The sequence below is a fragment of the Pseudonaja textilis genome, chromosome 1 (genome assembly GCF_049901715.1).
Source record: "Pseudonaja textilis isolate UNSWEBS1 chromosome 1, rPseTex1.2, whole genome shotgun sequence".
Taxonomy (NCBI): domain Eukaryota; kingdom Metazoa; phylum Chordata; class Lepidosauria; order Squamata; family Elapidae; genus Pseudonaja; species Pseudonaja textilis.
The window spans coordinates 109,786,079-109,801,812 of NC_141990.1; the positions used below are offsets into that span (position 1 = coordinate 109,786,079).

Sequence of the window (15,734 nt, forward strand, 5' to 3'; positions counted from 1 at the left end):
GCTTTTTACCAGTGTAAATGCTGCAGTAAAATAATAAAGCTCACATCTTACTAACATATTCAATGCAGTTATCTAATATCCTTATCCTGCTAGTGGATTTTACAACATATGACATATTTGTAAATAGCTTTATGGCCAGTAAAATGTTTTAACTATGGTTTGACAAGTTCCATATTTCCATTCAGTGCCTTATTTGTAAAACTTCCTCCTGTAAGGTTAAATTCAGATATATCTTGAACTACACCAAATTACAGTGATGGTTTATAAGTATTTGTATTATACTCTTGGTTTTAGTGAAGAAATATGTCATTGTAGGCTTGCCCCTGAGGAAAAAATGGGAAGAATTTGGTATCCGATTGAATCATGCTCAGCAGCAGATGAAGATGACAGAAAATGCACTGGTCTTTGCATTTGTAGAGGTAATATTTTTATTAATGTTACCATCTTTAAAAAATAATGGCTGCAGGATATTTTATTCTGGGTATTGATGCACCTTCTGAAATCTTACTACACTCACGTGAATTTAGTGAAAAGCATGCAATCTTTTTAAGTCTGGACACAACCTCCTAACAAACTTAAATTTGAAATAAACTTGAAGGTAAAGATGCAGTCAAAAATTAACTTTTGCATCAATTATTAATGTTTTGAGTTATGAAAATTGCACCCAACAAAGCAAATTGATAAAAGTGAAAATTTTATTTCTTACCACGACTTCTTTAATACTCAGGTAAAACATTTGCTAAACAGGGTCTTCCTGCATCCACTGCTTTCTGTGGCCTTCATCTCTTAAATGTCATTTTGAAATTTTTGAAGGCTATAGGAATACAGGTTTTCCTCACTTAACTACCACTCATTCAGTAACTATTCAAACTTAGGGTGGTAGTTACAACTTATCCTTATACCATATAACAGTTGCAGTCACCTGTTCACAATACTGGTGCTCAGTGCCCAGTTCGCAATTATGATATCGCAGCATGGTGATTCATGGTTACATGATTGTCATTTACCACCTTGCTGACTTCCAACAAGCAGAATCAATGGGGAAGCTGGAAGAAGTTGCAAATGGCAACCATGTGATGCCCTCTCTTAAATGACCTGTCATGATTCACTTAATGACACCAACTTGAAATGCTGGAAATTCCATCACCATGGCATGATCTTGTAACATTGTGCTTTATGACCATATCACTTAGCAACAGAAATTATGGTCCAGATTTCCATCTAAATGATTATCTGTATCTCAAAAACATAGTAGAAAGCCAAGGACTGCATCAGGAGAGGAATTTTACTTCATCTATTATATACACCCTCATTCATTATATAATGTCCCTCTTTGGACAGTTTAAAAATGGATGGATAGATAGACAGAAGAAAGATATTTCTCTTTGCTTTCCTTCCTTCATTTTTTCTGTTTACGTGAGCTATGGTAAATTGTTTCTCTGTTTTGTTTTCAGGGCACCCTAGCACAAGCAGTGAAGAAAGGAGAATGGATTCTACTGGATGAGATTAATTTAGCTACAGCAGAGACATTAGAATGTTTAAGTGGTTTACTTGAAGGGTTGTCTGGTTCATTAGTTTTACTAGACAGAGGAGACACAGGTATTTTTTGTTTTTGTTTTATAGCATTACATTTTTATGTTTGGTAACATATTAGTTTACAATGGTTTTTAAGGGTCTGGGATAATAATAATAATTTTAACCTCTAATATGGGTGAGGTTGGGATTTTTGTGTTGCAGTTCACAATTTGAGATAACAAGTCTGTAGGTTTGGATAAAAACTTTGTGACAATCCCATTGGTGCTGAGTATCTCTAAATGGGAAGAAAACTACCCATAGTTAATATCATGGCAACCTTGCATTGTTCCACCCAGTACAGAAGTCAATATTTTAATGCTGGTAGGGTTAAGTACAACATGTTGGATTATTTGGTCCTTGTTTATATACTTCCTTTTCATATCTACTTGGTTGCTGTGGCTTGAGAATGCTGGACTAGATATCCATTTCCCCGTAATTTATCCATGATTTATCCAAATATACTCTGTAGTGTTCTCATTCTCAAAAGTCCTGCAGTCTCAAAGCAAGAAAGTCAGAAAGTGGCAGCAGATTGATTGGGACAGGCAAAACAGATACATGAAAAACCCAGCTTGTTTGCAGTAGCTAGAAAGAATAAACCTTTACTTTAGCTAAAGTGTTATATCTTGATTCCCATAAAGGTCTGGCAAGTTTTGGGATCCTCAGATGTTAATATTTGTATATAAGTGGATGTGCTCATATGATGTATTTTTAGGAGAAGGTTGATAGACCAAAATGTGCTGTCAACCTGCTAATAGTTGTCCTAGGGGAGATGTTTTTTCAGCTGCAAGTTTATAGAAAACTTAAGTGGAAAAGTGATTCCTTTTTTCTCCCATAATTATAGTTTGAATCGATACTGAATTCTGAATTTTAGAATGAATTTATTTTTCTCTCAGAAGTTGTTTTAGAGAATTTAACTTGGCTCCAATCCTCACTGTCCTCTTTCAGCCTCACTTGTGGAAACTTGTTTCTTGGAATATTTTTATTTTTCTGTATGTTTCAGATTCAGCTTGGAGTTGACATCACTACTTTTTCATTTATAAATTGGAAATGAAACTGACTAAATAGTTAGAGACTTGAAATGTGAATGTTTGGCCACAGTTCTTTGGAAATGTAGTTGATGCGATCAAGAGGCTGGTATTGTTTTTATAGATGGTTGATAGATATTACAGAAACATCAACTTGAGTAATATGGAATATGAGTAACGTATTGATAAAGTAACAAAACTACTATTACCTAGTTTAAATACACAACACCAGCCCAAGGCTTGCTTGTAAATACATTTTGCTTTGTTTTCCTGAGGAAAACTGGAAATGAAATTGGATGTCTTTGCTTTTTCTTTTTAGAGCCATTGGTACGTGATCCCAATTTTCATTTATTTGCCTGTATGAATCCAGCTACTGATGTTGGAAAAAGAAATCTACCTCCAGGAATACGAAACAGGTAAAAACAGAATAACCAGCTGTACAAGATTAAATAATTATTTTGAAGCTGATTTTAGTAGGAATTGCTACTGTTTTCTTTTTATAGGTTGTTCTGAAATCCACCTTTGTTCATGTAGCAAAATATAAATATTTTTGAATATCTGAAATATATCTTTATTTTATCATATTATAATTGGACCGTGCTCTTAGCTAATATACTGGCAAAGGGCCTTACCAGCGTGTCTCTGGAATGCATAGATGATGCTACTATACAAACTTTGGGAATTGTAGTTCTGTTTGTTTTGAGTCATCACATTTCAGAGCAAGGCTAGAATTGTATAGTGATCCCTTGGGAAATATAAAGCAAAAAACCACTGTTGAGTATCTTCTGATGTCAGCATTACTAGTAAGCTGCATAGCAGATGGATGGCTATATATGAGTGAATTTTATGCTTATTTGATCTTATGGTAGGCCATACTTTCTGATTTAGCATGGCAAATAGGAGAACTCTGAATTATATCATTAATGGTGGCCTACCAAGTGCTTGTTAAGCATTACATTCTATACTTACACTTTGATTTCCCCACTGAGTACTTAGCAGGCTGCGCTTGACAGTAGAATTAAAGTTAAGATTATGGAACCGTCTCTGCAGAATTAAAAATTATTTATCAGCAAAAGAGCTGCATGTTGCTTAGCGAACTTCACTAATGAAATTCCAGTGCATTGTGTTCTGTATGTAACTTAATTTGGACTGGATTTCTTGTGGGGCTGCATGGGTCCTCAGTTTTTTTTTCCCCTGTGGTCCCTCTAAGTCCCCCAAGGTACAACACCCATTTTAAGCAGCAAAAAATATGTGATTTCCTTTTGTTCAATGAAAAAGAGAAGTAATGTTTTAAATGCCTTTTAAGTTCAACACAAATCTTTCAGTAAACATTTTCAGTAAAAATTTGATTGGTGTTTAGCTTTCAGTTTTAGATTAGTATGACTTGGCATGATAGTACCTTGAACTTTTAAATGTATTGTCACCTTACAGGTTTACTGAAATCTACATAGAAGAATTACAGAATGAAGAAGATTTATATATTCTTATAATGGATTATCTGAAAGGGCTAAATGTGAGCAAAAACATAGTTCATGGGATCATCACGTAAGTCAAATGCTTCTATATTTGTTTACTGTTTGTACCTCTTTCAGCAATTATAACAATTCAGAAATCTTGTATTATAATTTTTGGCTCTGTTTATGTTCAGAACTATTGTATTAAGGTTTTTTTGGGGGGTGGTGGTGGTTAAGGATTAGATTATTTTATCCTGGATGCTTTTTTGTGCTTTATGTTGTTTCTGTGAGTCTGAAACATTTGGCAACTTCAAATTTAATGAAGATGTTGATTTCAAACCCAGAGAAACTGAGTTATTTATTCCTTTCTTTGCATTTGTAGCTTCTACCTGACAGTGAGAAAAGAGTGTGAATCAAAACTGGTGGATGGGACAGGCCGTAAGCCTCATTATAGCCTTCGCACCTTGTGTAGAGCTTTGAAGTTTTCATCATCCAATCCATGCAACAATATCCAGCGCTCACTTTATGAGGTTATTATCCTTGCTTTCTTTGTTCCTGAATGTTGAGAACTGTAATCAGAAAATATTTACTATTTTTTCACCTTAATACTTAACATTTTATGAGCATCTGTCAATAATGCATTTTGTCAATAATGCATTTTAATTTTTTGCTTCTTATAGGGCTTTTGCTTGGGTTTTCTTACTCAGCTTGATAGAAACTCTTATCCAGTTGTTCAGCACCTCATATGTCAGCATATTTTATTTGGCAACACAAAAAGTCTAAAGCAGGCAAGTATTCTTTGAATAATTAGAATTAATTTTTTGCTGTTGAAATGAAGGATATCTTCTTACTATTAAATGCTCTGAGCTCTGAAAGCCCATTTTGAGTTTTCAAAATAAGGCACCATGGTTTCAGTGTTTTTTTGCAGCTCAAGATAAAATGAGGCATTTTGTTTATATTGTTTCAAGTGTTCTATTACAGAAAGTGAAATAAGTTCATTATACTGTTACTTTGAAACCTTCAGCCACAAATATAGGCAAGATTCAGTTTATATTGGGTGTTATGTTCCATCAAAATTATGGAAAAATTGGCCAAAGAGATTATTTTTAAATGTCTTTATAGCAAACAAAAATTAGAATGTGGCTAACATTTTCTGCTATAGCTAGAGTGTAGATAGCATTCATAAAAGACTAGTACCCCCAAAACTGGGATGAACCATGATGCTGTAAGAGTTTTTGAATATCTCTCTTAATTCCAAAGGGAGCCATTTTGTACTGAGATAGGAATGCAGTGAATTTTATTCTTTGTTCATAGCCTTACAGTGGAACTTTGATCTTGTAGTTGTACTGATTACATCTTGCTTTATTCTATTTACTTGGATTTTCTTAATCTTAATCTTTCCTTTCCGTTACATAGGCCCATGAAGAATAGATGTGAATTGAATTTATTATTGATATTATATCTAGGTGGCTAGAATAAAAGTCACATAGTTCTCATGCAACACTGATCTTTTAAGAGGGTCTGTCGATAGTTTAAATTAGTTATATTTTTATAACCCCATTTTAGTCCTTACCAGAGCCTAAAGGAGGCAAAATGATAACAATTGAAGGATACTGGATTTCAGCTGGTGATAACGAACCTACTATTGATGAGACTTACATTCTCACACCTTCAGTCAAACTTAACCTCAAAGATATTGTCCGAGTTGTATCAGCTGGGTACGTTGGATTTAATTCTTCCTTTTTCTGTTCTATAAAAATATCATTTAATTTGATACAAAAAAGTAGCACTGACTTTTGTTTAATGCAACATGTTTCTCGATATAAACTTAGATCTTAGACCTGATAGCAATAACATTAAATCTCATTGTTTGGACGCTACTGTAAACAATATATGTAGGCACTGACTGTGGAAACAGTTGAACATAGAGGAATTTTTCTGTAAGTTCTTGGCCACTGTAAAATCTTATCTTTAACTTTATGATCTTCTAATTCTTCAAGGACATACCCTGTTCTGATTCAGGGAGATACTTCTGTTGGTAAAACCAGCTTAATCCGATGGTTGGCTGCTGCAAGTGGAAATCATTGTGTTCGGATTAATAACCATGAGCACACTGACATTCAGGAGTATATAGGTTGTTATACATCAGATATATCTGGAAAGCTGATTTTTAAGGAAGGTAGGACTATGGCTACTATGCAAATTTCTTGACTATTCTTTTCTTTTTTCAGGAAGGGTTATATTGAATGTTATCACAAAGATTGCAAAACTCTTTATTATTTGTACTATTATTATTTGTACCCCTATTGTACTCTACAGGATTATGGAAGTTGTTTTTGTTTTAGCATTACTTTTAGAGCATGGATGGCAGCTCATGTTTAGTGAGAACTGTTCCGTTCTATGAGAAATGGGCTGTTCCTGAAAACAAATGCATTCTGCTGGCAGGTAGGGCTGCAAATTGGCTGTTAGATTGGAAGGAAAATGGGAACATGAAGGATTTTGGAGATATGCATTTCAAATACTCAGTTCAAAAGTGGTTCAGTAAAATTATTTCAAACTGAGAGCTTACAAATTGGCATGCACAACTATTTTTTTCAAATTAAACTTGACACATTAAATCGAATCAGTGATTTACAATATACTGATTATTTGGAATGTTGCACATACAACTGATAGTTGCTTCCAGTGAGCTGCAGATCTGAGCTGTGTCACTGCAACAGCTTCTTGCTCATTTCTCCTCGATTGTACTCGTTCAGCAATTAAAGGTAGCCAGTAGCAGTGTGATGTTTTTCAGCAGGCAACAGGAGTTAGAATCCAGAGAATGGCAATAATACGATAGGTGAGTTCAAAAGGGTACAAGTGCATTTCTGCTTAAAAATAAGTCACTATAAATTCAGGGGATGCTATTTTTAGGTCTCTGGAGTTACAGTTTTTTTTTCCTTTCTTGTTATTATTAGAAAATCAATTGAGTTCAGTTAAAATTATTCTCATGAGGCTGTGGAGCATTTTAGTTAATACTGATGAATTGTTGAAGTGGATTATCCTGGTTACACAGGGTAACTTTGCATAGAAATTTGGATTTGTATGCAAAGTAACTGCAAGAGGAAGTGAACCTAGAAGGCAGGGCCAGAATCAGGAGATTAAAATTTATAAGGAAATAGTTTTAGGCTATACATGAGGAAGAATTTCTTAATTACAAGCTGTCCCCAGTAGAGCAAACTCTGCATGAAGCAATGAGTTTTCTTGTACTGGAGACCTTGAAAGAGGGTGAATAGTCATCTGTCATAGATTTTGATGGACAGATTAATATCAGGTTTTATATGCTGCTATAGGCATGGCTGACTCTGGATGGATCACAGGTTTCCATTAGTAATAAAGTAAAAAAAAACTACAAAGGACAACAATATACAGTATTAATTATTCAACTTATCTTAACATTTGTACCCATTCATTCTTCAGAAGAAGAAAAACAACCTTCAGACTCTAAAAGCTATTGAAAAAACCATCTTGTATTGTGGAGGCAAAGTGTTCCAGTGGATACTCCAGCACAGTGTTTCTCAATCTAAGCAACTTTTAAGATGGATGGACTTCAGATTCAAGAATTTCCCACCCAGCATGCTGAATGGGGAATTCTGGGAGTTGAAGTTGAGCTATCATAAAGTTGCTGAGGTTAAAAAATTCTAGTAGATACTGCACCGGATAGGGTATCAAACTTGATGTCTTCTAAAGTCCCTTCCAATCTGATTCTTTGACTCTTCCTCCACCCCCCAGCCCCCAAGATTTTTCACTGCTACTTACTGCAGATTGTAAATAAAAATCACATATATACTGTTTGGTAATTACTTTAAAGGTGTCCTCATTGATGCAATGCGAAAGGGATACTGGATTATCTTAGATGAACTGAATTTGGCACCTACCGATGTTTTAGAGGCACTGAACAGATTGTTAGATGACAACAGAGAGCTGTTCATTACGGAGACTCAAGAAACCATCAAAGCTCATCCACGATTCATGCTGTTTGCAACCCAGAACCCTCCAGGACTATATGGAGGCAGGAAGGTTTGTTGACTGTCATAAGATCATTATTTCTTCATATTTCTTTCTTTACTATGATACATTGCTTATGAATAGCAAGCATTTGCGAATAGCTATCCATTCTGTGATCAAATTAGCATTTTTATACCCTGAAAATACATTTAAAAACAGTGGGATTTTGTGTGTGTGTACGTTAAAATATATGTATGTATGTATGTATGTATGTATGTATATTTGTATGTATATTTGTATGTATGTATGGCATTCAGCTTTGTTCGGGTATTTTCCCACGTCATTGTAGTTGTGCTTTTAAAGTTGTAGCAATGTTTCGGCAGAATCTCATCTGCCATTATCAGGCTTCTGTATAGTGTTCATCTGTGAGTCAGGCTTTTAAGTATCCGCCTGGATGAACACAAAAATGCAGTCAAAAAGCCGGAACACACTTCCTCACTAGTCCAACACATGGAAGCCACAGGTCATAGCATCAACTTCAATGGCACCAAAACCCTAGCCACTATAGAAAACCCCAGCCACAGAATCATCAGAGAAGCCATAGAGATTGAAAAAAAGACCTGAAAGCATGAATAGAAGAGATGATTCCACCAGACTGTCAATCATTTGAAAGCCTGCACTCACAAACAAAAAAATCTCCACACTACAAGCCAGGCAAACACCTGGGCACAGACAGATCCCCCCTGATACCTCCAGCTCAAACATACCCCAACCAGGCACCCAGATGAAACCTAGCTTCCTAACTAATGATAGCCGTCCATTTACCCGGAGCCAAGCTGCACTAAAGGCCTCCAATAAAGTAATACAATGTTGCCAACCAATCAAGATACAAAAAGAGCCACAAAACAGACAGAAGATACTAGAAACACCAATCAAGCAGAACACAGCAAACTCCAAGACCAATAAACACAGACCAAGACTCCCAACCAATCAGGGTGAAGAAAAAACCATTCTGGCACAGCAATAGGCTGCCCCAAATTTAAATCTGAAACCACTATAAAAGCCTGACTCACAGATGAATACTATACAGAAGCCTGATGATGGCAGATGAGATTCTGCCGAAACGTTGCTACAACTTTAAAAGCACAACTACAATGACGTGGGAAAATACCCGAACAAAGCTGAATGCCATACATGTAAGTACCCGCGAAAACTTAAGAAAACATACACACACACACACACACACGCATGCATATATACATATATACATGCACACATATAGATATAAACACAAGTTATATATACCCGCAGTCACAAAAATACCTTAATTAATATATCTTCCAAGTGAGGCCTGGGTATTTTTGTGACCGCAGGTTGCTGAGGAATGAGAGTGATAATACAGTATATTGAAATATGTTAACAAAGGGAACAGACCTATAAGCACTGCTGCCAATCTGTTTCTGTTTTACTGCTTGTGAAACCTTAGTAAGACCAGACTTCTAGTTGAGGATAGCTAGAAAGTATGTGAGAAAAGATTTTTACTGGTATTTGGGTAACCATTTTAACATATACCGGCCAATGAGAGTTATTCTAATATCGAGAGCATCTGATTGAAGAATGCCAATATAAAAGTTACATGAATTGGGTTGCTCGTCATGACACATTTTCATATATATCCCCTGATATATGTGGTTTTAATTCCAATTATATATTGGGGTATTCCAGGATTGCTTAGAGATGGTGGTTTAGAGAAGCCTGTAATCCTCATAAATAAATATGCAAATACATTTCCCTAATTAAACACTGAAGTCACTACCAGTATGATACATAGAGTACAAACAGAAAAACTGAAAGTGATTTTCTCCATTAAGCTTGATGGACAAGAGCATGATCCTGATCTGAGAGAACTGCCAGATCTATAAGAATTTGTAACACAGGCCTGTCTTTCTGGACAGCTCCTTCCCCATATTTATTAACTGCTAAATACATACACATGCTTTAATCTCAGTATTTGTATTGTTCTTTTGCTGTAATATAAAAGAATCATGGATACAAAGTATGCATTGTCTTAACTTCCATAGAATGGATATTTCACCATGAATTTGAAATCTTTCAAAAAAAAAAAACTGCTGATTTTCTTTGAACAATTGTTGATAGACGTAAGGAACAAAAATTTTATTTTTATTTTACTGATAGGAATTCCAGGAGTACTGTCTCAATTAAACTCTTTTTATAGGTTTTATCTAGAGCCTTCAGAAATAGATTTGTGGAGCTGCATTTTGATGAGTTACCCAGTACAGAATTGGAAAACATTTTGCACAAAAGATGCCAGCTTCCACCTTCTTACTGTAGCAATTTGATCAAAGTCATGCTGGAACTACAGGTATTGCTAATTATTGTGCTGTTTTCTTAAGAGGAAGCAAACAGAGTAGGCTGAATTGAATTAGTATATCTTTTCCAAGGAGGATCCAGTTGTCTGATGGATAGTTATGTAAATGTGAAAAATAAATTAGGTTATTTATTTATTTATTTATTTATTGAATTTGTATTGCTGCTTATTCGCCCATAGTGACCCAAGGCGGCTTACAGAATATAAAACCACTTTTAAAACAATGAAACTAACAAAAAGAATCAAATAAATTAATATAGTATACAATATAACAAAATCACCTCCCACCCCCCGCCCCGACAACAGCACATTACACGAGCCATTTAATGGACTTCATCCCGCTCTGGGTTCCCAGGCCTGCTGGCAGAACCAGGTCTTAAGTGCTTTCCAGAAGAGTATTAGAGTGGGGACCAATCTAATCTCTGGGAGAATGATGTTCCAAGAAAAGAAGGGAGCGACCACAGAGAAGACCTTTCTTCTGGGTCCCACCATGTGTAACTTCCTCTGGGGTGGGACCTGCAGCATTCCCTGCCTCCCCGCTCTGATGTGCCAGATAAATATGACCAGCAGGAGATGTTCCCTCAGATAACCTGGTCCCAAGTCATGAAGGGCTTTAAATGTGACAACCAGTACCTTGAACTGCACCCGGAAGCAAATCAGCAAACAGTGCAGCTCCCACAGGAGATGTAATAATATGTGCACACCGGGGTCTGCAGAAAACCACCTGGGCCACTGCATTTTGCACCAGCTGGAGCTTCCATATGCTCTTCAAGGGCAGCCCCATGTAGACCACATTGCAATAATCTAGATGGGAAGTGACTAGGGCATGTGTGACTGTGAGTAGGGACTGTTGGTCCAGGAAAGGGCGTTGTGCAAAGGCCCTCCTGGCCACGACTGCCACCTGCTCTTCGAACAGGAGTCGTGAGTCCAGGAGAACTCATAGATTACGCACAGGATCTGTTTGGAGTACTGCCACCCCATCCAAGACCAAATGTGGCAATTCTCCCTGAGCCAAAGAACCCCAAATCCAGAGCCACTTGGTCTTGCAAAGGTTTAGTTTTAACCCATTGCTCTCCATCCAGCCCATAGTTACATACTGTAGAGAAGAGAATGTACTCTTCTCCCCTCCCCTCCCATTTCACATTCGTTTGGTATGCTTCAGCTTGTGCTAGGCACAGTTTGAGGGAGGGGTTATTTTCTTGTCATTTTCCCTATTCAGTGACACCCTCAAATGATATTTGATTTTGGGCTCAGCCACTGAATGAAACCAAAGGAAACAACCTCTTGCACTATTATCTAGATCACATGATCTCTGCCTTTCCTGAGTAGTAGCAGATATGGTAACTCTCTATTGTAAGCTCTAGAACAGAGGCCCCCAAACTTTTGGGCACCAGCAACCGGTTCTATCTGTGGATCGGAGGGGGTGTGGTTTTGCATGCTGCCTGCACCCCCAAGTATGAGGTTTCTGGCATACCGTAGACCGGTGCCGGTCCGTGGACCAGGGGTTGGGGACCCCTGCTCTAAGATACCATATTTATCAGAAGGTCCAAAGTCCCATTTGAGCATTGTTTCTCACAGATCTTATACAGGTATCTGCCTGTTGCTTGGGAATGAGAATTCCAGTAAATAGCTGTTAAGATATACTGGGCAAAAGGGGGCTTTAAATTGAGTCAACAGGCCAATCTGGGGAATGTGGCAGGAAGGATAAGGTACTTTAAGTCATCTGAAGAAATCATTGTGGGCATATCATACAATATTGGATGGTGAGCTCTTGCTTTGTTGTTTTCTTTAGTCTTATCGCAGAGGTTCATCAGTGTTTGCAGGCAAGCATGGCTTCATTACTCTCCGTGACCTGTTTCGCTGGGCAGAAAGGTACCGATTAGCAGAACAGACAGTGAAAGACTATGACTGGCTTCAGCATTTAGCAAATGATGGTGAGACTTCCCTCCTCTTTTCAAATTAGTCAAGTCAGTCAGTTTGTATGTATGTATGTTTGTATATATGTATGTAATCTGGTAAACCAAATATCAAAAGCCACTGTGTATTTATTTATTACATTTTTACCCCACCTTTGTTATTTTATAAAAAAATCAGGCAGCAAACATACATAATTATGTTCCTTCCTCCTTCCAATTTTCCCCACAAAAACAGCCCTCTGAAATGGGTTGGGTTGAGAAAGAGTGGCTAACTCGAAGTTACTCAATTGGCTTTCATGGCCAAGATGGGACTAGAACTTAAATGTTCTGATTTCTAGGCTAGCACCTTAACCTCCAAACAACACTCTTTTTTAAAAAAAAGTAATCATTATCCTTGTCTCTTTATTCTTAGGATTTATGCTTTTAGCAGGAAGAGTCAGGAAACAAGAAGAAGTGGATATTATTCAAACAGTCATTGAAAAATATTTTAAAAGAAAATTGGATCCCCAGTATCTTTTCTCAGAAGAAAGTGTGAAAAAACAGCTAGGTCAGTTTGCAGAATCGATTCTTGATTATTCAATAATTTACACACCAAGATCAAACGAATAATATTACATTTTGGAACATATTCGAACATTAGAACATATAATAATGTGTGTGTGTGTGTGTATTTGATTGTTTTTGGCTTCCAAATACACACACACACACACACAATCAAAGCTATGAGAAAAGAACCAGGCAATTTCTATAGGCTAATGTTGCAAATAGCAATTTTGTCCTTCCTTTGGTGCATTTAATAATTGGTCACTGAAAAGAAAAGCAGTGATCTAGTCACAAGGGAAATTCAAGTTTGTAATAACCGGGGCTATGGATTTTAATAATCATTGTGATTACAGTGGACATTTTAATGTAACTTTCCTAAGTGGGAATTAGTATGTTACTTTCAGATTCAGGATTTATTAAAATAATTTAATGCTTGGTTGATGTTCCTTTATTTCTAGTTTCTTGTTCTGTTTATTTCCATTTAAATCTCTTTTGCATCAGCTGCTGGGCTACCTAGAATGGATGAGGAATTCAGCCACATTGTATGGACTCAAGGAATGAGGAGACTTGCAGTCTTGGCAGGCCGAGCTTTGGAGTTTGGTGAACCCGTACTACTGGTTGGAGATACAGGGTAAACTATTCTCTTCTTCACTAATCTCAATTTTGAACTGAGCCACAGAGGATAAGACCACATGTGGGAAATCTTAGGCTTTCTAGTTGTCAGTGCTTCTTGATTTATTTTCTTTCTACTTTTATTGGTTTTTAAAGCACTTCAACCACAAATGTCAAAAAATGACAGCATGACTTTTTTGTGTTTTGAAGATGGAAGAACATGAAATAGCTTGTAAAATAAGATTTAAGATAGTAGTTAAAAAAAAAGAATTCTTCTAAGAACCCGCAACTCAAAATTTGATGTGCCTTCTCCCATTGCATTCTTGCCCTGCTCTTCCCTATGACATGGCGCTATTCACTGTGATGTTCAATCTCCACCATAATGGCTACTAGCCAACATATCCACCACTAAGACAGTAAGTTTAATGCAATTGACTTTACCAACTTTACCATGCAGGTGTGGCAAAACAACTATTTGTCAGATCTTTGCAGCCATAGCAAATCAGAAGTTGTATTCTGTGAACTGCCACTTGCACATGGAGACATCAGACTTTCTGGGAGGACTGCGGCCAGTTAGACAGCATTCAAAGGACAAGGTCAGTTGGCTGTAAGATGCTGAGTACAATTAAGAAAGAGCTCCAATGTTTGTGCTAAATCTCCTTTCTCCTTTTTTTTCTAATAGGATGAAGTTGACAGTTCTAAGCTCTTTGAATGGCATGATGGAGCCCTTGTTCTAGCAATGAGAGAGGATGGCTTTTTCCTCATGGATGAGATTTCATTAGCAGACGATTCTGTTCTAGAAAGACTCAATAGGTATGCGCCTAAAATGGGGCATTTCAATCTTGCTTTTCTTGATGTGTTTATCCCTAATGCAGATTAAATAGTGTAATGTCATATTCCAGCTTCTTCTGATTTTTAGGATTACCAAATCTTGCTTTTTTACTGGACTTGTGCTTCTTCTTTTTTTGTTTATTAGCAAGGGGATAAGATTTATAGTTACTCAGAAAAATAGAGGAAAGATGTTGAATATATACCATTTTTAGCTGGTTAATTTTCAGCCATCCTTTTCGGCTTTTTCTTCTAGCGTCTTGGAAATTGAAAAAACATTGGTGATAGCAGAGAAGGCTAGTGAGGACAGCGAAATTGAGCTGCTGACTGCAGGAAAGAAATTTCGTATTTTAGCTACAATGAATCCTGGGGGTGACTTTGGGAAGAAAGAGGTAATGAGGACCAGTTTTAGTTCTGTGTTATGATTGCCATCGTGCCAATTACACATATGATATTACAGTTTGAAGAATTGCGATTGCTATTTATTGCATGTGTGATACCGAGCCAAGTATTAAATATGTTGATTCCTTCTCTTTTTTTTAAAAAAAAAATCCGTAATGTCTTTTAAGAGCCTTTCTGACAATAAGCTAATGAACTATAGCTGTAATATGCTGACAGTAATTTCAGCTACATTTTCTTGCCTAAGCTATCACCTGCCCTTCGTAATCGGTTTACCGAAATATGGTGTCCGCAAAGTAATAGCCGTGAGGATTTAATACAGATCGTTAAGCACAATCTTTATCCAGGACTCTGTCTATCCACAAAAAATGAAGGTAAATTTCACTGAAAAATGCTTAATCCCCATCTTAACAGAGCTAGTTTTCGACAAATAATTGCATTTTTGCTAAGAAATATTTTGACAGTATTTTATAGGTATTTAAACTTTATCTTCGTCTTTCCATATTAACCTCCCTAGAAAAAATTTCTGGTTATTGGTTTGTGTTTTTTAAAAGTATAACCGTAAATACCCTTTTCCTTGTGTGCATTTATTTCATTCTTGCGTTTTCTTCTTTCCTTCCTGGTTGCCATAGAAATGGATATAGCGAAACTCATGATGGATTTCATAGGTTGGCTGAGTAATCAAGAGTTTGGGCATAATTGTATTCTCAGTATTCGGAACATTTTGTCATGGGTCAATTTCATGAATGTTATGGCACAAGACAGACTGCTTGCTGGTCCAGAGGAACACCAGTTCTTTTGCGTTTCTCCAGTGCTGACCTTTGTTCATGCTGCATGTCTCGTATATATTGATGGCATTGGCTCAGGTAAATATTCAGGATTTTCTTCATGGCAGAATGATTTAGTAATGGAGACAGCCCGCCTTTAGTTGAACACTTTCTGAAATTGAAACTACTGTAGTGAATTGGGACTACTGTATATGTACTAATAGGGCTGACAAGATTGA

General features: G+C 36.7%; 1 protein-coding gene across 1 annotated transcript in view; it reads left to right on the forward strand.

Moving 5' to 3' along the window:
• MDN1 (midasin AAA ATPase 1) overlaps window positions 1–15,734 on the forward strand; it is a 109,698-nt gene that overhangs the window by 16,216 nt on the left and 77,748 nt on the right. The window contains exons 17-34 of the mRNA XM_026726729.2: window positions 316–419; window positions 1,455–1,599; window positions 2,920–3,016; window positions 4,032–4,145; window positions 4,437–4,584; window positions 4,735–4,842; window positions 5,621–5,772; window positions 6,055–6,233; window positions 7,905–8,113; window positions 10,278–10,424; window positions 12,223–12,364; window positions 12,759–12,893; window positions 13,391–13,520; window positions 13,959–14,097; window positions 14,184–14,314; window positions 14,586–14,721; window positions 14,976–15,102; window positions 15,361–15,594. Coding sequence (XP_026582514.2) covers window positions 316–419; window positions 1,455–1,599; window positions 2,920–3,016; window positions 4,032–4,145; window positions 4,437–4,584; window positions 4,735–4,842; window positions 5,621–5,772; window positions 6,055–6,233; window positions 7,905–8,113; window positions 10,278–10,424; window positions 12,223–12,364; window positions 12,759–12,893; window positions 13,391–13,520; window positions 13,959–14,097; window positions 14,184–14,314; window positions 14,586–14,721; window positions 14,976–15,102; window positions 15,361–15,594 — 2,577 coding nt within the window. The remainder of the gene's footprint in view (window positions 1–315; window positions 420–1,454; window positions 1,600–2,919; window positions 3,017–4,031; window positions 4,146–4,436; window positions 4,585–4,734; window positions 4,843–5,620; window positions 5,773–6,054; window positions 6,234–7,904; window positions 8,114–10,277; window positions 10,425–12,222; window positions 12,365–12,758; window positions 12,894–13,390; window positions 13,521–13,958; window positions 14,098–14,183; window positions 14,315–14,585; window positions 14,722–14,975; window positions 15,103–15,360; window positions 15,595–15,734) is intronic.